General features: G+C 54.0%; 7 protein-coding genes across 7 annotated transcripts; 5 read left to right on the top strand and 2 right to left on the bottom strand.

Moving 5' to 3' along the window:
- Positions 1 to 2,074: 2,074 nt before the first annotated feature.
- Positions 2,075 to 3,817, top strand: JN550_007149 (uncharacterized protein; the record flags this gene model as incomplete). The annotated part of the gene is made up of 1 exon (XM_049318967.1): positions 2,075 to 3,817. The coding sequence occupies one exon, from the start codon at positions 2,075 to 2,077 to the stop codon at positions 3,815 to 3,817; it is 1,743 nt and encodes a 580-aa protein (XP_049171044.1).
- A 533-nt stretch (positions 3,818 to 4,350) lies between these two features.
- JN550_007148 (uncharacterized protein) lies at positions 4,351 to 5,838 on the top strand (the record flags this gene model as incomplete). The annotated part of the gene is made up of 2 exons (XM_049318966.1): positions 4,351 to 4,479; positions 4,528 to 5,838. 2 exons carry the CDS (start codon positions 4,351 to 4,353, stop codon positions 5,836 to 5,838), a joined length of 1,440 nt encoding a protein of 479 aa, XP_049171043.1.
- Positions 5,839 to 6,214: 376 nt separating this feature from the next.
- Positions 6,215 to 6,846, bottom strand: JN550_007147 (uncharacterized protein; the record flags this gene model as incomplete). Its single annotated transcript, XM_049318965.1, has 3 exons — positions 6,215 to 6,256; positions 6,355 to 6,708; positions 6,778 to 6,846. The coding sequence occupies 3 exons, from the start codon at positions 6,844 to 6,846 to the stop codon at positions 6,215 to 6,217; spliced, it is 465 nt and encodes a 154-aa protein (XP_049171042.1).
- Positions 6,847 to 9,182: 2,336 nt separating this feature from the next.
- Positions 9,183 to 11,976, top strand: JN550_007146 (uncharacterized protein; the record flags this gene model as incomplete). The annotated part of the gene is made up of 2 exons (XM_049318964.1): positions 9,183 to 10,184; positions 10,243 to 11,976. 2 exons carry the CDS (start codon positions 9,183 to 9,185, stop codon positions 11,974 to 11,976), a joined length of 2,736 nt encoding a protein of 911 aa, XP_049171041.1.
- An 835-nt stretch (positions 11,977 to 12,811) lies between these two features.
- JN550_007145 (uncharacterized protein) lies at positions 12,812 to 13,921 on the top strand (the record flags this gene model as incomplete). Its single annotated transcript, XM_049318963.1, has 2 exons — positions 12,812 to 13,258; positions 13,310 to 13,921. 2 exons carry the CDS (start codon positions 12,812 to 12,814, stop codon positions 13,919 to 13,921), a joined length of 1,059 nt encoding a protein of 352 aa, XP_049171040.1.
- Positions 13,922 to 14,193: 272 nt separating this feature from the next.
- On the bottom strand, positions 14,194 to 14,616 carry JN550_007144 (uncharacterized protein; the record flags this gene model as incomplete). The annotated part of the gene is made up of 1 exon (XM_049318962.1): positions 14,194 to 14,616. One exon carries the CDS (start codon positions 14,614 to 14,616, stop codon positions 14,194 to 14,196), a length of 423 nt encoding a protein of 140 aa, XP_049171039.1.
- Positions 14,617 to 17,758: 3,142 nt separating this feature from the next.
- Positions 17,759 to 19,593, top strand: JN550_007143 (uncharacterized protein; the record flags this gene model as incomplete). Its single annotated transcript, XM_049318961.1, has 3 exons — positions 17,759 to 17,812; positions 18,009 to 18,254; positions 18,301 to 19,593. 3 exons carry the CDS (start codon positions 17,759 to 17,761, stop codon positions 19,591 to 19,593), a joined length of 1,593 nt encoding a protein of 530 aa, XP_049171038.1.
- Between the last annotated feature and the right edge of the window lie 2,005 nt (positions 19,594 to 21,598).

Below are 21,598 nucleotides of genomic sequence, written 5' to 3'. Positions count from 1 at the left end.
AGTGTGGGCCAACCCTCGACTTGGTATCTTTCTCCAATGGACTTTTGACCATACGAGTCGATTTTGGCAATCGTGATATTCTTATGGTAATAGCTCACGGCAAGTTCTTCGTACACCGGATCTAGCTCTTTGCAGTCTGGTAACAGTTTTAGTACAATCGGCGGCAAGGGACGGGACAATAACTCACATTTACAAAACGGAGCGTAGAAGTCCACAAAGGCTGGCTTCCCAGACCGAAGAATGATATTGTCAAAGGTATTTGCGTCAAGCTCAACTACCACAGTTGATCCGTCTGGAGAAGGCTGACCGTACTCGACAATAGAGGCCCCGGGACGTTGAGGACGATTAGAAGGTATTGGTGGCGGCTTGGATGCATGGCTGAATCCAAACTCCGGGAGAGATGAGACTAGTGCTGTCGAAATATCATCATTTGTACTATTTACCGAAGGAGCTTGACGCCTGGTTGGCAAAGCTGGAGGTGACTCTATGGCGACTTGACCCGGACGAGGGAGAGCATGGGGAGCAGAGACTGTCGACCTCAGTGGAATTATGTCTTCAGATTCATCGGGTTGTCGATGAGATCTTCTTTCTGGCAGAGCTGGCAGTTTTGCTGGATTGTATTCGGGGGCCTTATGCGGAACCTAGACCCAGTTGAGGTCGGGTCTTCGTAGGCAGCACTGAAGCTCGTTCTAGTTGAGATAGCCGAGTTGGAAGTGAGACCTGATGCGACTGACGATATAGAATCATTGGACGGCTTCCGGCTAGCAGTCAACTGGGACGGCCGTCGTGGTGGCAGTGCTGGAGGCTCAGCTGTCACTGATGCCTGCGACGGCCTCCTAGGTGGCAGCGAGGGGGGATTTCTCTTGACGAGCTCCGATTTCCTAACAGATGGTGCTAACACAATGTTCTTGGAATCCGGGTCATGATCGTCTGAGCCCTTGTATGCCTGCTGTGGTGTGTTGTAGCTGGCAGCAGGCTGACTTGCCGCCTGGGCGGAGCAGGAGGCGGGGGTTTCGATACAGAGTTATCGGCAGCCTGCGCCAACTGAAGAGCCGCGATTCGCTCTTTCAACGTTAGCAACGGTGGGGGCTCTTCAGTTGCCATGTCGAATATTGTTACGGGGCTATTGGCAGGATACCGTAAGTCGTAGTTGCGGTGCGGGGGTTGCGATCTTGACACCTCTGTCTCTTCAGCAATAGGTCTTCCCAAAACCCCAATAGCATGTAGCTCGTAATAGGAGAAACATACGTGATGCTATAGCATACTCTTGCGGGCTTGGGTGTCTCCGTATATATACGAGAAATACGAGCGTGAGATTCTTACCCTTTGAGGGGGCGGCGCAGGTGGGGCAAGGCAATTTAGTAGCGAATTCTTGTTGCGTTCCGTGGCAGCAAGGCGCGTTCCTAGGTATGCTTCATTTCCTGGAGAATAGAGGCTTGAAGTTTTGAAGTCGTGCATGCGGAATTGTCTCCTCGATTTCACCATGGGTTTCAAACGAAACAACGGTAAGGACCAATCACACGAGCAGCGTTGAATACATGGTCAAGAGTTTCGACTACAAATTACAGCGTAAGACTCCGCGGTGACCCACGTATTCACGTATTCTAACTGATGAGGGGCTCGTTTTTGTTTGAGAGGTGTCTGGGCATCTCGGTCTGCCGCTACACACTTCGGTAAACTTTTCAATACAGGTCTACTTGACTGAGAATGACTTCGTACGTTAATCCAGGTCATTTTCTATAACATCTATGTCGTACTTTGCCACCGATGATACAGCACAGCCAAGACTTCGGTGCGTGCGGGCCAGACTATTGACAAATCCGGCAGGTGGCTTGCGGCAGTCGGGGCTGCGAAAGCGGCTGGCTCCGAAATTAAGCTGCTACCGAGATACTGGAGGGGAAAGCTCGAAGCCTGCCATCGGACGACAAACTCTCGGACAGTGAAAAAGTCACAATGTGTCCGGCGGGCCATTGACGTTTGAAAAGTCTCGGACCGCTTTCTGGAAAGCAACTGCTTTTGCCTCCCTTATCTACTCATTTCTCCGAGGGTATCGGCCCTTCCGAATAATAGAATCATGGCTGACTTGCGCCTTCCTATGCATCAGACTGAAGGCCAGCAAGACTGGATCAAGATAGAACATTCCGAAACTCGGACTTCTCGGGGGCTGGCTTGCACCGAGCCGATCGTTGAGCGCATCGCCCGTATTCAAGCTGATGCACGGGAGCTCTCAGAATATTATAAAGTTGAATCATCGACATCGCGATACAAGCGCCTACATGAGTTCTACGCTTCCGAGATCGACTCCCTGCGCGAGTTGGCCTTCGATTCGTACAATCAGGATGAGAAGGTAGACTACCTACTAGTCCAGAACTACATGGCGCGGGCGCAAAGGACTTTGGACCTCGAAAGGTTGCGTAATGATGATTACGCCGAGTTTATTGACCCATTCGCGAAAACCATCGAGGAGTGGGTGGGGGCCCGTATGAGGGTAGACACAATTGAGCCCAAGGAGGCGGCCGAGAGCCTTGATTCAATGACGATAAATATTGCCAATTGCAAGGATATCATCAAGAACGCCAAGCGGGGAGCATACTCCAAAGCGACAGGTTATCGGGCTGCTAAGACGGTCGAGACGCTGCGTGCCCATCTCAAGGAGACTTACGACTTTTACGCTGGCTACGATCCAGTCTGGGATTGGTGGGTCCGAGAACCTTTCACACGCATCGACACGGCGCTCGGAGCGTATCGCGACTTCATCCGCCAGGAACTCGTCGGCATCCAGCCTGGAGATGAGGACGTCATCATAGGAGAGCCGATCGGACGTGACGGGCTGCTGACAGAACTCAAAGCTGAGATGATCCCTTATTCACCAGAGGAACTGATACGCATCGCTGAGAAAGAGTATAGCTGGTGCGAAACGGAGATGATCAAAGCCTCGAGGGAGTTGGGCTTCGGAGACAAGTGGCGCGACGCATTAGAGCACGTCAAGGGGCTTATAGAGCCACCGGGTGCCCAGCCCGTGTTCATCAAGTCTCTAGTGGATCAGGCCACAGAGTATGTGAAGAAGCATGATCTGGTGACGGTGCCGAGAGTCGCAGAGGAGGCAATCCGCATGAAGATGATGTCTCCATCGCGACAGAAAGTGTCCCCTTTCTTCCTTGGGGGCCCGGAACTCATTGTATCCTATCCGACCAGTGACATGTCACATGCCGACAAGATGATGAGCATGAGGGGCAACAACAGGCACTTTTCCAAGGCGACCGCGTTCCACGAGATGATTCCAGGTCATCACTTACAGCTTTTCGTGGCCGAGAGGGTAAAGCCGCACCGCCAGATGTTCGAGACGCCTTTCTATATCGAAGGCTGGGCTCTCTACTGGGAAATGCTCTTCTGGTCACGAGGCGACTTTTTCACAAGGCCGGAAGATAGGGTGGGAACACTATTCTGGCGAATGCATAGGTGCGCGCGTATAGTGTTCAGTCTCAAGTTTCACCTTGGCCGGATGACACCGGCCGAGTGTATCGACCTACTCGTCAACTGGGTTGGTCATGAAAGGGCAAACGCGGAAGGCGAGGTCAAGCGAAGTTTCAACGGGGACTATAGTCCGTTGTACCAGGCTGGTTATCTCCTCGGCGCATTGCAGCTCTGGAGATTCCGAGGCGAGGTGGTAGGTCAGGGGTTGATGGGGGACAAGGAGTTCCATGACAGGATCCTGAGGTCAAACATGATGCCAGTCGAACTTCTGCGAGCCCTGATCCTCAATCAAGACCTAGATAAAGACTTCAAGAGTAGCTGGCGGTTCTACGGTGATATATAGCCCGACCTTGGCCAACTCTACATCATTCTGGCCATCCGATTAGTCCAAGCCTTGGATGAACTACCCTTGTCGAGTAACAGGGACGAAGGACGAATCATGCCTAGTTGCCTAGTCACATTGCTTTTTCTTGCGGGTACGATCAGGTAAAATACATGCATATACCAAGCTTTCATCAAGGTATTTAAATCTATGGGGAGCTAATTGATATAGGTATGTAAGAGCGATCAGTAACCTAACGCCTGAACAGACCCCGTTGCTTATAATACAGGTGAGGTGTCGTATGTGGACATCTGCAACGGGGCCCGCAATCTCGGCCCTCCGCGCGGGGCAGTGGCCGTTTATCGGACCAGCCGAAGTAGGCAGGTCGCTATCTGGAGGCTTGGAGTACGTATGGATGCATGAACAGGGTGACAACTTCGCAAGCTCGTATAACTTCCTATACAATATATCACAAAGTTCCAATTGGTTGGAGCAAGTATTGACGTCGAAGACGGTTTTCATTTGGCCGGCATACCGTCCCTCATTCAGCGATCATGGACTACAAGCCGCAGGTATCTACAGTGAAGCCACGCCTCATTATTCATGGGGGCGCTGGCAACATACGTCCGGAAACGATGTCGCCGGAGAAGTATGCGCAATACCGTGAAGCTCTCCTCACCATTGTAAGTGTTGACACGGGTCGCCAAGCCTTCTGCTCATGAATGTGATAGGTCTCCCAAACCGATGCATATATGAACACGCCAGTCTATTCCAAGACTGCATCACCACAAGGATCATACCCATCCGCCTTGGAGATTGCAACATATGCCGTGGTGCTGCTGGAGAACAACCCGCTCTTCAACTCGGGGCACGGCGCCGTCTTCACTCGCGACGGGATCAACGAGCTCGAAGCCTCAGTAATGGTCTCCCGGGGGTTTGCCAAGCGCGGTGTAGGAGTAACAGGGTTGCGCCGGGTCAGGAACCCTATATTGCTCGCAAGAAAGATGCTCGAGCAGGGAGAGCGTGACCTGACAGGAAGGGCGAACCTGGGATGGTCGAAAGCCGACCAGACCTCGTTCGGTCCCGATCCATCTCCAGAGGACCTTGACATTCCTTCTGCACAGGGACACACGCTTCTCCACGGGCCAAGCGCAGAGTCCCTCGCCCAAAAGTACGGGTTGGCGCTGGTCGACCCAAGCTACTTCTACACTCGAAACCGGTGGGATGAACACTTGCGAGCACTTGAGCGGGAGAAGACCAAGGCGGAAGCCCCTATTCGGTCGTTCGGGTCGGCGACTTGGAGTCCCGACGAATACCTACCACAGGGCACCTGCGGCGCTGTGGCTATGGACTCAGAGGGCGTCATCTGCTGCGCGACCAGTACGGGTGGGATGACGAACAAGCTCACGGGCAGGATCGGCGACACCCCGTCAGTCGGCGCTGGGTTCTGGGCGGAAGAATGGGCCGAGGACGGGGATCCCACCGGACGAGTGCAGAAGGGTGAGCTCTCCTCGTGGAAGTCCTATCTCGGTCTCCCAGGGCCGGCGTTGGAAGTCGGTGGTGCGTTGAGAGGATTCCTCGGCGACTGTCTCCCGTCGCCTTATCTATACCAACCCCTGGCCCCCGCTCGACGTGACAGCGACCTCGTGACCACACGGTCAGCGGCCCTGTCAGGGACGGGCAACGGCGATTCGTTCCTACGCATCGCCGCCGTCAGGACGGTCGTCGGCATTGCCAGGTGGGGTGGCGTCTCCGTGACAGAGGCGTTAAGGCGCATCGCCGGACGGGGCGGAGAGCTGCAGAAGAGCGCGGGCGATCGATGGGGCAAGACGGGCGAGGGCGAAGGCGGCATGATAGGGATTGAGGGCGTGGTCGTGAAGGACAGGGCGAGCGGTCAGGTAGTCGAGACGAGAGGCGAGATTCTGCAAGATTTCAACTGTGGCGGCATGTTTCGAGCTTGGATAGACGATGACGGCCGGGCGGCCATGAGGATCTTTGATGGTAAGAAGGATGAGGAGTTCCCCGGCAGGAAGAGCTCGTAGAGGCTAGAGGCGCCCTGGACATGTTAGGCATTTATCGACTTGGATCTCCCGCTATCTTGGGGAGCGATAGTGTAGATGTCATTAGTATTCTTGTGATTGATCGTGGATGCTTCTGCTTGCTACATGTCTGGCTGGTAAGCCCGCCCCCGAACTCCTGTTGTACAAAGGGACGCATACCAGCACCCAAGACGGTCTATTTTACACGTGTGGAAAGTGCCCAACGAGTGTGGGCTATGCAGAGTGACGCCCCCGCCCCTTTTGTATCCGATGCCAAATGCATTGCGCGCGACGAAACGAAACGAAACGAAACCGAACCGGCTCAAGGTGGGTTGAGAGGGGATTGCTTGGTGGTCATATCGCCTTGATGCGCTGCGCCTTATGCCAGCGCACCCTCCGTGTTGGGAGGAGGTTGTGGTACCTGCAAAGGAGGGAAATGTCAGGACATGGTCACGCTGGGCGGTGGGCCATCACCAATGCAGTCATGGAGATGGTGGGCAAAAGAGCGACAAGACGTACCTCCAACTTGGTGCTGCCAGCCAGCATCCTCTGGAAACCGATACCAACACCCTCGATGACGGCCAGCAGGACAGCACAGCCAATGGCGCCGTTCCTCGCCGCCTTGTAGCCGCCTCTGATGGCGAGGGAGCCGCCGGTGAAGAAGCCAGCGATGATGGCGTTCCAGGGGTCCTCCTTCCTCCGGACGCCCTTGACGGCGCAGTCGAACGTCGAGAACAGGCCGCCCCAGACTCCAAAGTTGCCACCCAGCACGGGGGCGCGCGCCTTGATGGCTGTGATGGCGCCTATCCGTCGCTCGCCATAGGGACTGTTGCGGAAGCCCTTGATGCCGTGCCATATGGTGCCACCGATGGCCTGGAGAGAGAAGGGCGCAGGTTAGTGGAAGCTCGGGGAGGGAGACGGCATGCGCGCGGGACAACATACACCCATGGCAAAGGCACCTCCAAAGTCGTTCAGGATGACATAGGGGCAGGGGTCTCGCGTGTGATCCATCTTGAGGTGTGTCTAACTCTGATGCGCGGAGGCAAAGGGTTCGTCGTGGTCGTTGCCGTTGCGCCGAATCAACGGGAACGCACAGGGGCCTGGGAGATGGGAGCCGAGGGCCGCGATGGGGAGTGGAAGAGCGAAGATGGAGGTCGGTGTGGTCGGACTGGAAGCTGGCGTCACTGACGAGATCGTGTGCTTGTAGGCTGGACCTGGGCGGGCGAGGCGAGGCGAGGCGAGGGGATGGAGTCCTTCCTACGAGGTACAGTACGGTATGGGATATCACCTTGGATGCCAGAGGATAGCCTCGAGGCGGATTACCGTAGACTGGGCCAAGCTTCGAAAAATTCTTGCGCACAGACCCGGGCCCTTAGGTAATCCTGACGGCGTCGCCGGCCACGTTTCTTCCGCGGCTCCACCCTTTACTGGCCTACTGTAAGCTAGGTTCCACGGGTTGCTGATACTGGATAACGCTCCGCCGGCCGGCCGGCCGGGAGCCACGGAGACAGGCTAGGTAGGTAGGTAGCTGGCCAGGCCTGATTCCCATTGCCTCCCTACCATCCAATACCCCAGGCATCCATTGGGGGCGTCTTGTACGTGGCGGTCGAGTTGCATACTTCTACCATCCAGTTGGCGAGAACTGCCCAATTGGCGCTGAATACTCGTCAAGCCAACTCAACTCAAGGTGCGTGGGCCTTCATCGTCACGGAGAAAGGCCGAGGTTCGGCTGAAAGCCGTTGCATATCATCGCCCGCCGGGGGCAAGGAGTTGCGGTCTGCTGCTTTCGCTGATTGCGGTTCGACATTTGCGTATCTTGGTGAAGCCTTTCAGATACTGGCGGGGCCGTGTCTCGATGCCTGCATGCCTACTATGGTACCTATCTGACCTGCCCAGCCATGCCCCAGTGGGTCTGGATACCTACCTGCTTAGGTACCTCATGGACTTGACCACCTACCTTAGCCAGATGTCTAAACGGCGACTGATACATGAGCTTGCCATGTAAAGATATACATATGGTAGTCGGCATGTGCGGGCGGGCCTACCCAGTTGAACCGCCCACATTCGTGTTTGTCCGTGAAGAGTAGCTATACCGAGAGACATGCGTTCATTGGCTACTGTGGTCAATGGCAGTCGACCTGTCTCAGCCTGTCCCGTCCCAGTCCGTTTCCAGGAGCGGTGAAAGTCCCCTGCCTTTGACTCAAGCCAGTGCATTACTTTTGCCCGGTTCACGGATCGTAAGAACGGCCCTGCACCAATGATGCAACTATCAGTGATCTCGCGTCATTGGTGATAATTACGTGCCAGGCATGTATCAGTGCGCTGGTTGCCTATCTAGCTGCATACATGGCTACCTAGGTACGTGGTTTCAACACAACGAATAAATAAGACGCCGGTCGTCGGCCCTTAATCTCCAAGAACTACACACCGAAACCCAGCCCCCAGGGACTTTGTCACGGTAGAGACATCTCCCATAGACATCGACATCGATATCGCCGTCGACTGCCACCAGGAGGCATGGCCATCAAGCTGGGGGAGGGCCCGGCCCCGGATTGCGGCGGGTGCCGCAAGATGAAGGAGGCAGAAGAGGTTCTCCAGAGCAGCGATGTGGTAGCCAGTATTGGCACCCATGGTGAGTTCACTTTTTCCCATAGAAGTCTCCCTTCTGGCCGCGAGTCAACACCGCACTCTTCCCCCAGGTATAGTAGTCCGCAAGGAGATCCGGGGTGGGAGTCCTGGGAGTCGAGTCGACCTGGCTGCTGGACAGTCTCCGGGGCCTAGACCAGGATGCTTCAGGGGCAGCCCACCGAGGCAATGCGCTAGCCTATAGAGCCCCGGACCCGCATCCAGCGTCCACGAGTGCTGAGGGGAGGGGGGCCCTGGTCCGGCACGGGCAGCCCTACAGCTTCTTTGCTTCTGGAAGGAAACCCTGAAGCGGATCACCCAGCAGCGCGCATACAGCAGACTGGTGGAGTCAGGTCACATTACGCGATCCTGTCAATGGTGAGAGGTGAGAGGTGAGAGGTGAGAGCTGAGAGCCGAGATCTCGGGTTACTTATCCTGCTCGCGTACTGTGCTGTTCGTCAAAGCTGGAGTTTGCGGTAGTACAGATCCAAGGCGGGACAACAGCTCGGCGCTCCTCCTCATCTGCATCCAACGGCCAAACTTTAGGTGGCGCCCCTATCGCAGACCGACCCTGTCACACACGAGGAACTGATTACGCAGTGGCTCGTCCTACATTCGTCCGCTCACTCCACCTGTCGATCAACTGCACCGGCCTCTTCTTCCCATTCCTCTGCGGCCTTCAGGATGATTCTTGTTGACTCACCTCCCGCGTAGTAGCCACGATGCCGTCCGCCACGAACCACTGCACGCCGTCGCCCATGGCCGGGGTCGCGCCCCACACGACCCCCGAGCTGAACCACGTCCTCAAGCACGAGAGCTCCGTCCTGGCCCTCACCGTCGGCAAGGACAGCATCTACGCCGGCACCCACGATGGCGAGATCGTCGTGTGGTCGCTGGGCACCTTCCAGCAGACAAACAGGATCCAGGCCCACAAGCGGAGTGTCATGTGCCTCTTCCTGTCCGACGACGGATCGCTCTTGTTCTCGAGCGCCAGCGACCCCATCGTGAACGTCTGGTGCCCCCGGACCATGAACCGCCTCTACGAGATCTACAGCACCTACGACTCCTTTGGCGACATCTTCTCCGTGGCGTACTCGTCCCAGCACGAGACCGTCTACTACGGAACCCAGAACACCACCATCCAGTGGGCTGGCCTCACGGACCTCGCCGCCAGGGTCAGCCAGGAGTCGACCAACCACCCGGACCGACGAAACCACCGCTTCTTCGACTCGAGGGCCGTCGGTGGCGCCTCGACTCCCCGGCCTACCGACGAGCGATATGAGCTGATCCCCCGCTCGCACACCGTGCTCGAGACGGACCGGAGGTCTATCAAGCAGTACGCCCACTACGGCTACGTTTTCTGCATGCTGATGAGCAAGGGCGTCACCGCCGACGTCGAGCCCGAGGACGACGTCCTAATCTCCGGCGGCGGCGACGGCACCATCAAGGTCTGGCGGCTCGGCGGCAAGGACATTGGGCCCGACGGCATCGAGAATGGCCTGGAGGAGCTGATGGTCCTGGGGGAGGACAACGCCGAGTCCGTCATGTCGTTGGCCATTGACGGCTCCTTCCTCTACAGCGGCAAGATACGGGGCATCATCGAGCTCTGGGATCTCGACACCAGGCAGAAGCTGAGGGTGATCAACGCCCACCGCGGCGACGTCATGGCCCTGCAGATGGGCTGGGGATATCTCTGGAGCGCTGGGTCTACTGGTACGGCAAGCGTGAGTCTACTCACGGAAGAACTACCCACGACTGCTCACTTCCTAACATAATCTCTAGAAACATAGTACAGTTCACTACGGAGAGTACCAGCCCAACTCGTCCCAGAACGTCAGCCAAAAGTACCAACTCCTCACTCAATTCAAGGCGCACGAGGGCAAGATCTTGTCCTCGGCCGTGACTGACCATCAGGGCAGCCAGCTGCTCATCACCGGAGCCAACGACAACAACGTTGCTGTCTGGGTCGTCGAGAACCCACCAACCACAGAGCAGTCTCCTCTAGAGGCCGACGAGGACATGATCATCTCTAGCCTTCGCGAGTTTGTCTCGTACAAGACCATCTCCTCCCGGCCCGAGTTTGCGGAAGACTGTCGCCGAGGCGCCACCTTCCTTCGAACTCTCTTCAGGAAACTCGGGGCCGACGTTGAGATGCTCAGCACTGACAAAAAGCTCCATCACCCCGTCGTCTTTGCCAAGTTTAGCGGCAAGGCGGCACCGCCCGAGAAGCGCAAGAGGATCTTGTTTTACGGTCACTACGATGTCGTTCCTGCGGATCCCAAGAATAGCAAGTGGAACACAGATCCATTCCAGCTCAAGGGCACGAATGGGTATCTGTACGGACGAGGCGTCAGCGATAATAAGGGGCCCATCATGGCCGCGCTCTATGCCGTGACGGATCTGATGCAAGCCAAGGCGCTGGACTCTGATATCATCTTCTTGATCGAAGGCGAGGAGGAGTCGGGCTCTCGCGGCTTCAGAGAGATTGTTCGCCAGAACAAGGAGCGAATTGGTCACATTGACTACATCCTCCTCGCCAACAGCTATTGGCTCAACGATGATACCCCCTGCTTGACGTATGGCCTTCGTGGGGTGTTGCATGCCACAGTCTGCGTGGAATCCAAGAATCCGGATCTTCACTCTGGCGTCGACGGAAGTCACATGATGAGTGAGCCCCTAACTGATCTTACCACGCTTATGTCCCGACTCAAGGGCCCAAAAAATCGCGTTCTGATGCCAGGGTTTTACGATGGCATGCTGCCGTTGACCTCAGATGAGGAAGCTCGTTACGACGATATTGTCTCGGTCTTGATGGAGCAGAATCCCGAGAACCTCCCCGCCTCTAGTCTCAAGTCTTCGCTGATGGCTCGATGGAGAGAGCCTAACCTCACTATTCATCGATTCAAGGTTTCTGGTCCGGACGGCAGTCTCGTCAGTAGCCATGCCAGCTCCCATATCAGCTTCCGGCTTGTGCCCGGCCAAGAAGTTGACCGCGTCGTTGAGTCTTTGAAGGCTTATCTTGGAAAGGAATTCGACGAACTGGAGAGCGATAACAGGCTGCGGGTCGACGTTGACAACACCGCAGAGCCGTGGCTTGGCGATCCCGACAACTACATCTTCCGGACGCTTGAAGAAGCCATCATGCAGGTCTGGTCCCCACTGTTCACCGGCGCTGGCAGCATTGATGGGAATGGGGAGGACGTGGCGCCACCTAGCTTGGCAGAACGCGCGCGAGATCCTAATCGCTCAACCTTCGGCGGTTCGGCGGCCAACCGCAGTGGCAGGAACGCATCCACAACGTCTGTTAAAGCCAGCAGACCGCGGAAACCCCTTTATATTCGCGAGGGAGGCTCCATCCCCGCCATACGCTTCTTAGAGAAGGAATTTGATGCCCCCGCGGCTCATCTGCCCTGTGGACAAGCCAGCGACTCAGCTCATCTGGATAACGAGCGACTCCGCGTAACCAACCTGTTGAAGAGCAGGGAGATTTTTAGTCAGGTCTTCAAGAAGTTGTAGTCCTGAAAGCTATCGGTTGGCGTCAAACAGCTACCTTGTTCCATGTTGCCCACTGCACAAGTCGTCTGACGCCTTTCGCCACGGCTAGAAGGGAGTTTAGGTGTTCTACAAAATTGTCAAAAGCAAACGGCGCAAAATGAGAACTGTACAGAAGGATACCCTGTATGTATATGTGGCAATAGAATTGATTTTCTCTTCTCGGTCCCTTGGCGCATTTGCATCACCTCGAAAATAGCAAACACCTATAGGCGATTGACAACCTGAAGTCCCTCCAAGCCTCACAGCTGGTCCAACATGGCCAGGTTTGCTACTTTCAGGTATATAGTGCAATTGCTCCAAGGAGGCACTTAACCAACACGTGAGCCAAAGCCTTGCGCGTCTATTATTCGTGCGATTTCGCTTGCGCCTCGGAGGCAAGCGATTTGGGGAAGTGGGGTGGATGCTGTTCCAGACGGCGGTAGGCACATTCTAATTAATATCGGACAAGTGCAGCACTAGTCAGACGAATCTGGATTCCGGGCCACAGGGGAGTCGCTTTCCGGTGCTGGGGACAGTCATTCCGGGCTCAGTGCTTCCTTGTCACTAATATGGGATGGGCTGTCCGAAATGGCCCGGTATGGACGGGCCGTGGTGGCATGCGATTGCTACGAAGTGCGAAACGAGGTAGATGATAATATCGCTCTACCTGGATGACAGAGAGTCTTAAAATGGGCGATTTTTCCAGTCTCGCGTAGGACACCGGGTTGCTGAATCGCCTAGTGTTTCGAGCGCGGTCCGTCCATCTCCAACCTTCTCGCTTTTTCGTTGTGTTTGGATTGTGAATTTATCCTCCGACATGAAGCTCTTATCTCTCGCTCCCGGCGTTGCTTGCTGGGCAAGCATTGTGTCTGCTGGCACCGTGCTTTGGGATGGTCGATTCAACGACCTTACGTCGTCGGAAGACCTGAACAAGTGGTCATGGGCCAATCAAGTTGGGCCGTACCAGTACTATATCCACGGCTCCGGCAGCGTCTCCGAATACGTCAACTTGAGCCCGAACTACAAGAACCCAGCCGACACAGCTTCCAAGCAAGGAGTCAAGATTAGTCTCACGAACACCGCGTATTGGAATGGCCAGACAATGCGACGGACCGAGCTGATCCCGCAGACCAGTGCAGCCATCAACTCGGGCCATGTTTACTACCACTTCAGCATGAAGCGGTCTGCTACCAATGCACCAGCGCAGACCAGAGAACACCAAATTAATTTCTTTGAGTCTCACTTCACTGGCAAGTCTTACAGAGTGGCGGCAACATGTTGTTGATTCAAAGCTGACCTGTACTCAGAGATGAAGGCGGGCTGGATCTCAGGGGCTTCCGGCATGACCGATGTGAACTTGCGATGGTTCGCCAACGGCCAATCGCAATGGAGCACAACGTGGGAGGCTGATGTGTGGCATAATGTTGCCTATGAGATCAACTTCAGTGCCAACACGGTGGCCTTCTGGCATTCCACCGGCAGCAGTGCCTTGACCAGAGTTGTTGCGCCCGTCTCCGTCTCTGCATCCTCCAACGGAGCGGATTGGCACCTTGGAGTGCTCGAGTTGCCCCGAGATGGCTATCCTGACTCAAACGAGGATATCTATTTCTCGGGCGTCTACATTGAGACGGGTGATCTGACGACAGCAATCGGGGCAGGCGGATCGTCATCGGAAAGCTCCTCTGCTGCAGCCACCGCAACTGTTACGTCAAGTACGAGAAGCATATCCTCATCGGCGGTCTCTACTACAGTAGCGACTTCTACAACCTTCGTGACCTCCAAGGCTACCACGGCAGCGCCGACTGCTACTGGTGCAGCCCAACCATTGTACGGCCAGTGTGGTGGCTCAGGGTGGACAGGGGCAACTGCATGTGCAAGTGGAACTTGCTCGACTATCAACCCTTACTATTACCAATGCCTTCCATGAGGCATATTACATTGGGAGTTTACTTCTTAGAGTGTAGAGACGGGTTTATAACGTATGCGGTACGGTACGCGCGAGTGACAGTGGTCACCAGCCATAGCCTGTCAGATCTGCTTTTATGTCGTTAGAATTGAGAAGCGAGTTTCAATACACGATGGATGACATGAACTATATTATCGAAATTCTCATGTTTCTGCTCCCTAATTCGTATTACCACTCATCCATCTACATATCCATATCCAGCCCGCCTCCAGATGCCCCTCGCCGAGTACGTCTTACAAGGAAGACGCAGGGTAACTCTGATCAGGAGTAACAACAGCGCCACCAGCGAGCTGTTTGTCGGTGTAGGCTGGGAAGGCAATCTTCCTTCTGGTGTTGTCCACGACGGCGAGAGTAGTGAATCCATTGCCAGGGCCAAATTGACCACTCCACCCGCTGGAGACGGTGTAAGCGCCACAGGTTGAGCCAGTGTTGCTCGTCTGACTGGCAGGGGAGCCCGTTACGGTGAACGAGCACGGTGTCGCCGCAGAAAGGTGTGTATCAATGCCGAAGGTCCAGGTGCAGGATGTATCGGCGGCGTTGCAGACGCGCTTCATGCTGGTAATGGTCCAGTTTGGGTCAGCTCTTGACTCCAGAGCCGGCGCAGCCAGTGCGGTGGCTGATAGGACTGCGCTGATCACTGCTGTTGAGAAATGCATCTTGAGAACAGAACAGTCAAGTTGGATTTGCGAAGAAGGTCGATTGATCTTTGAGTGACTAGACTGGGTGCTTGATGGTTTGATGGCTTGATTCAGTGTCTTTGGTGGATGATGTCCAAGATATATACCTGCTGACCGGGGACGCACATATTATACATGTCTCAATCGTAGATCCTGCAATGCTAATAATTGACCCTCAGCTGAACCATGCAATAAGAGTTGGGCCGTATTTCAAGACATGTCATAACTAGTGCTGATTTGGACCATATTGCTGAGTACGAGAAAGGCGTTAGGTTCTGCATTGCTAGACTGTCGAACACGAGTTTCCACCGTATAGTTGTCAGTCAGCGTTGCATATTCAAGCAATCAAACGTATGTTGCTTCCTCGTGTTGGCCTTTCGGTTACGAGAAAAGTTAGGCGTTGAGGCTGTCACGAGGGCTTTCGGCTGCAGTCCAGCTTACCCCACACTGCAATGTTGCGTTACATCGTGTTGCCTTTGGTACCATGACTACTGCACTTTTACACAACCCATATTGGCTGACTGGCTGTTCTTATGCCGATGCTGCCACCTCGAGCCGAAGGCTTGATTTAGATCACTGCACCCATGAGCATTCTGCATGGATTAAATACTGTCTGAAAGATGAACATCGATATACAGCCCCAGTTACGACAGGTCCACCAACACTTTGCAGACCGCTACTCATCAGCATCTTGCCATATCCTGCGCGGTATTTGTTAAAGAAGTGACTATGTGGGATTGAGTCTGCTGGAGGCTTCATTATTGCCCTTGGTTTGGAGTATGAGCAGAAGAGCGTGCTCAATCGGGCCTGCACAACAAAGGCAAAATGAAGCAGACAACTTAGCGAATATACGGCCACTGTGACCGGGAGGCGCTTCTCTACTTGATTGTATTGAGATCTTGTGTGGTCGCGCGGTTGCCGTGTAAATGCTTGCGATGCTATCAATTCACGTAGTCCGTAGCCTACTGAAATATTGACCATGTTTTCCCTGTCTGTAATTGCACACCTAGCATTTGAAACAGTCCGCTAGAGCATAGTATACCGATGGTGCTTCCCGCACGCTGTTTGGTTGGCACCCATTGCAATTATTGAATGCAATTACTCAATCATCGACATGATCTTTGCGATGAGGGGCGCATAAAGCCTACACGTTATGTAACATTCAACCAAGGAAAGTCGTACACTATACGGAATATAACATAAACTACTTAGCCTTATGTGCAAAAATTGTTTTGAACAAGTTTTACACTACGACGTAGAGGTAACTCCAGATTTATCTATTGCCACAGAACGTGAGACTCCAAAAGAGCCTTTAAGCACGGGCGTAGAATAGAGGTGTTACTTTCTACTTCTACACCTGACGATTCATCAGTTGCGGTTCTACTGTTCTCGCTTCGTGTCCTACATTGTGGTGGGTACACTTATAGTCGAAGCTCGGCTTTCCGTATTCTTTGTTCTTACGGAACTACCATAAAGGTACGACGCTATTTACTTGAATTACGCAAGGCCAAATGCCATGCGTCCCGTATCTGCTAGTCAATTGAGAGGCAATGCAAGTCAGACATATACCCAGAATTAAGGCAGCTGTGCCGAGCGAGGAGAGGCGACAACCTCTACATGTAAGTTCTGGTTCGGTGGTTGAAGAGCACGGAAACTCGGAACGCTCACCTCCCAAACTTATAGCTCGTTGACGCTTGTCTTCAAATGCGGTTAATAGTGGCCTGCCAAGGCAGCCCCCGAAAGACAGGACGGTCTGTTAGCCGAGTACACGGTGGTTCAACAGAGAACATTGACTTTCTTTCGAAAATTGCCTCGCCGTGCAATCTATGAAACGTGATGCCATCAGACTACAGGCTAACAATTCCACGAGCGCAGCCTTTCGCGCCGACGACACCAAAATCTCCTGACTACACCAGACCGGCTAAAAACTCCGAGGACTATTGAGGGCTAACGGGAACGTGCGGCACTTCTGCCAGCGGCAGTCCCGAGTAGCCGAGAACAGCGAAGTCTGCAAGTAGGCCATCGTGACTACCAGTACACATGGTTCTACCACTGACCAAAACGGTGATTCGATACAGCGCAGGCAAGAATTCGCGGGTGCTCTCTTAAGTTCAGGCACTACAACATCAAAACTGAGGTCGATCTCGCAGAGCCTCATCGGTTTCAGGTGTGTAATTGACTGGGTCATGGCACCAACTTGCGCCCAAGATGGAATACGAAGTGCAAATCCGGGGGAAGAAGGATTTGCGACCACGCAGGTACGGCCCAGATCTAGAGGGCCCGAAATGAGGGCGGCTGTCCCCAATCCAAGAATAGCTTAGACGCCGGGTTTGTACCCACACCCACGCGGCCTGCTTGTCCTCAAGGGGATTGGCTATATGGCTTCTTACTGGATCAGCTCGTAGCGCCGATCAAATGTCTCCATACGGATCGCGAAACGCTGCTCTTGAGATCCATCTCGTAGGATATCCTATCTGAGCGCCAGCGGTGGCCACTCACGTTGTTTTAATATTGGCGCCACCGACGACGTTAGCGACTGCAATAGTTCTCGAGTTCTAAGGAAGTTTGATTGCGGATGCGAGTGTCTGGCCATGCCTCTTCACCGCGATCTACCTGACACGATTACCTGCATGTTTAGTCCCCTTTGCACGATTACCACACCGTTACACCCACCGCATTGGTCAGGGATGTTCCTGTGCAAGGGCCACGACGTCGTATCGATGTGATCAGTGCCAGACGAGCTACAGAGCATTCTAGGCCGTATTGAGGATGTCTATCAAGCAAGGACGGCCAGTATCACGAAAGCTTGTCCCGAACCGTGATCTTCAGGTTACCGTACCGCTGGGCCCAAGCGCGACCTAGTCCACCGGGTGGAAGCTTGGCTTTCCGATGGATCACTTACATATCATCGTGAGGTCTTCCCATTGCATTCCTCTCGGGAGTGGTATGGCACTCTCTGCCTCGCTTCAAGATTTTCAAGACGGCTCACCCGTCTACCACGCTCGCTGGTTTCCTTACTATCGCCTCACACTCGCTTTCCCGACAACCGTTGGGTTTTCAACTCGAATATTTACTTCTTTACTTCTTGTCTTATTACATATTGTAATACTTAATATTAATCATGCGGTCGTCTGCCTTCGTTTCAGCCTTCGCCACCTTCCTTCTGGGTTGGACGGTCAGTGCTGCGCCTACCAAGAAATGCAAGATCGGCAAATGTGAATTTGATTCGGCACTTTCCCCGAAGTGCTGGGGGGATTACTCTTTGGTGAGAATGCCCCAGGTTATGCTCTCTTACGTTTTGTATAGAGTGCCTCACGTGTTCCCGAATTCAAGGTGCGAGTGTTCATAGTCGCTGATGCATCGGCTTGCAGGATACCAATTGGTACGATGAAACTCCGAACACAGGAGTTACCAGGGAATACTGGTTCGACATACAAAATGGCACTGCCACTGTTGATGGCGTGGAACGGCTGGTCATGACCGTGAACGGTCAATTCCCTGGCCCAACAATCATGGCTGATTGGGGAGATTGGGTTGTCGTACATGTCACGAACTCACTCCAAAATAACGGCACGAGTATCCACTGGCATGGCCTGCGCCAGGAGCAGACTTCAAGTGTAAGTAGGGACCTTACTTCCGGGTCACCACGCTCACGTCTCACAGGAGGATGGAGTTGCGTCGATCACTCAATGTCCGATAGCGCCAGGGGACACCTACACCTACAGATGGCGCGCGGAGCAATACGGTCACTCATGGTATCATAGTCACTTCGCGTTGCAGGCGTGGAATGGCGTAGTGGGTGGTATTCAGATCAACGGACCAGCCGCGGCTCCTTATGATGAGGACAAAGGGCTGCTGATGTTGAACGACTGGTTCCACGAGACGACAGACCAGCTCTGGGACCTTGCCAAGACAGGATATCCGCCGCCGGCGCAGAACGGCCTGATCAATGGCACCAATGTCTACGGCAATGGCGGAAAGCGGTTTGAAACGACATTCACCAGCGGCAAGCGTCATCGTCTCCGACTCGTCAACGCTGCCATTGACACGCATTTCAAATTCAGCATCGACAACCACAAGCTGACGGTCATTGCTGCCGACTTGGTTCCGATCAAGCCATACACAACCGAGGTTCTAAGTATTGGTATTGGCCAGCGATATGACGTGATCGTGGAGGCAAACCAAGGCGTGGGCGACTTTTGGCTCCGAGCAGTGCCTGATACGGCTTGTAGTGCGTCGAACGAGATGCAAGACGATATCAAGGGTGTTATTCGGTACGACTTGAGTTCTACCGTGGACCCTGATACCACCCCTTACTCATTCACAATGGACTGTCTGGACGAGGCGATGTCCGACTTGGTCCCTTACGTTGCGCTGGATGTTGAAGCTCCCGCCACCCGGGAGGTTTTCGATCTCGGATTTACTTCATCCGACGGCCTATGGAAGTGGACCATCAACAGCCAAACCTTCCTTTCGGATTGGGGCGAGCCCACGCTTTTGCAGGCTGTTCAAGATGCATCTGTGTTCAAGCTCTCCGAAAATGTTGTGCAGCTAAAGGAGAAGGATTCCTTTGTTTACTTCGTCATCCAGTCCCAACTTGCTCTGACACATCCGATTCATCTTCACGGCCATGACTTCTGGGTTCTGGCCCAAGAGGCCAACGCCAACTTCACGGACTCGTCGGCTCTCCAGCTCAGCAACCCAGTCAGGCGAGATGTTGCGATGTTGCCCGCTGCTGGGTATGTGGTTATTGCTTTTGTTACCGATAACCCTGGTGTCTGGGCTATGCACTGCCACATCGGCTGGCATGCTTCGCAAGGGTTTGCTCTGCAGCTTGTTGAGCGCGAGGCAGAGATCGCCGATACGCTCAACTTGGACGTTCTTGATAACACCTGTGCCAACTGGGCAGCCTACACGCTCTTGCACAATGTGGTCCAAGAAGATTCGGGTATATAGACGTGCGACAGGCTTGTTGGAGAATTGAACTGTAACGTGTCTATATCGAAATGGAACTCGGACAAGGCCCTGGCCCGGATAACGATAAACGAATTCACTGCAGTATGGTGTACACTATACTGATAACGGTTCTAGGACGGGACAAGTGCTATCTAGAAGCTCTACTACCATAATTATTAATTGTGATATACCACCTGCGACCACGCAGTGTATTGCCCCCTAATTTAATCATTCGTCAAAGCAGATGGGTCATGCGCTGAGAGTGTGATCTGATTCTTACATACGCTTGGGTTATCACGCTCATGACCTTCCAGTGATAACTTCTTCCTTGGGACGTCGGCCACAGGTTGGCTGTACTGTCTGTCTGTCTCGTACCTTCATGGCTCATGACAGTTACTCTGCTGCTGTTGCTCGAATTACGAAATAGTTTGGGCCACGACGTCTGCACTCTCTAGTGAGTTCATCGCATTTGCACAACTTCTTGGGTCTCTTGTCGCGAATTTAAAGCTACTTAGTCATAGGGCCCCCTTTCTCCGGTGAGGGCAACTGGTTGGATCTGTGATACAATCCCCATACAGCTCGGGATCCGTTGACTCTGGCCAGATAAGATGCAGGGGCCTGACTCTCATTTATGCTTCCTTGGGCCGGAAGCCTCCTTGTCAGACTTATCCTGTTGAAACCATCAGCACGGGAGCGACTTGGACTAGGTCGGATATCACTGAGAAGAAGAGCTGCGAAGGGACAGTCCGTGCAGACTTGCTAGGCCTGCGTAGTTCGCTAGCTCACTGTACGAAGAGTGCGACGGGCCGCAGAGTGCAGGCTGAACATGACAGAAATGAGACCTTCAAGTCTGATCAGTGCGCTACACGTATACTCAAGTAGCCTTAGGAACAGAAAGGCTCCATCTCAATCTCAATACTTACAGCTGCCTGCACGCGAATGCAAAGCCAAAGGCCACATCTGTGGCGCCGCCCCCGGGATGGAACAGTCGGCCTGATGTGAGCAGTCGATTTCTTATATTGCGACTGCACAGCGTGGAGAAGCTTCACGTGCATGGATCGCAACCGAGATCTCCGGCTTCATGTACTGTTGCAAGTCCACGAGCTCAGCTTATACTAGACATTGGCGCCCGGCATGACTTGCTGTAGATGATCACATCAGTACACATGATAAGACGAGAACTTGTGTCTATACTCGTTTGGGGCTTGCCTGCGCGACGCCGAGACTCATAGTTGATATGCCGCACGAGACAATATCACTCATAGTGCCATCCAATCTGAGAATAGGGGGCCAGCCCGACCGGCGATGATGCGCATGCACCTTGCTTAGTTGATTCACTGCAGGTTCAAGTGAACACAGGTATGCTCAAGCTGAGCTGAGCTGAGCTGTAGGTGGGACAAGCGGGGACTCTACGTTAGGTGGGGTGTCCAGTGGGTCAGGTCAGTGAAACTGAGTGCTCAGTGAAGTGAAGTGCATCCCAAAATACCAGAGCGCCTCTAATAGCATGATGATAAGCGGACAATGGACGGGGAGCTGTTTACTCAGCTACCTCCATATCCAGCGGCCTCCAAGTATACCTAGTTAAGGTCGGGTGTGCATGGGGAGGGAATTTTGTCATTAACTAGCAAAGTTCTACTCTCTTTGTCAGGTCCAGCTGCAGGAGGCCGCCATCGCCATGAAAGCCCGATGAAACAGGCTACTTTGGTTTATGACGCAAGCTATGCCCCAAATAGCCCGCTGACAGGCCATTCTGGTGGACTGCACCGGGGGACTGACTAACTTACCTAGGTGGTCGCTCACCGTCCAGTGGCTTTCACCGCTCACCACTGCTAAGTCAACTAGCGTCTCGCAGCATTGGTGGGCGATAGTAGATACACAGTGCTGAGCAGTGATGCGATGCATGAATCTGCCTGGGCTTTTGCCCTGGACAGTGAATGATGCAGCTGCTGTGTCTATAAATCCGGTTTTCGTGTGTCAAGGCTCGTCTTGCTTGGTCTCGTCCTTC

The sequence above is a fragment of the Neoarthrinium moseri genome (assembly GCF_022829205.1).
Source record: "Neoarthrinium moseri strain CBS 164.80 chromosome Unknown scaffold26_Wmoseri_CBS_16480, whole genome shotgun sequence".
Lineage (NCBI taxonomy): Eukaryota > Fungi > Ascomycota > Sordariomycetes > Amphisphaeriales > Apiosporaceae > Neoarthrinium > Neoarthrinium moseri.
The sequence above is the reverse complement of the archived record's forward strand: the minus strand, read 5'-3'. Positions and strand labels throughout refer to the sequence as shown.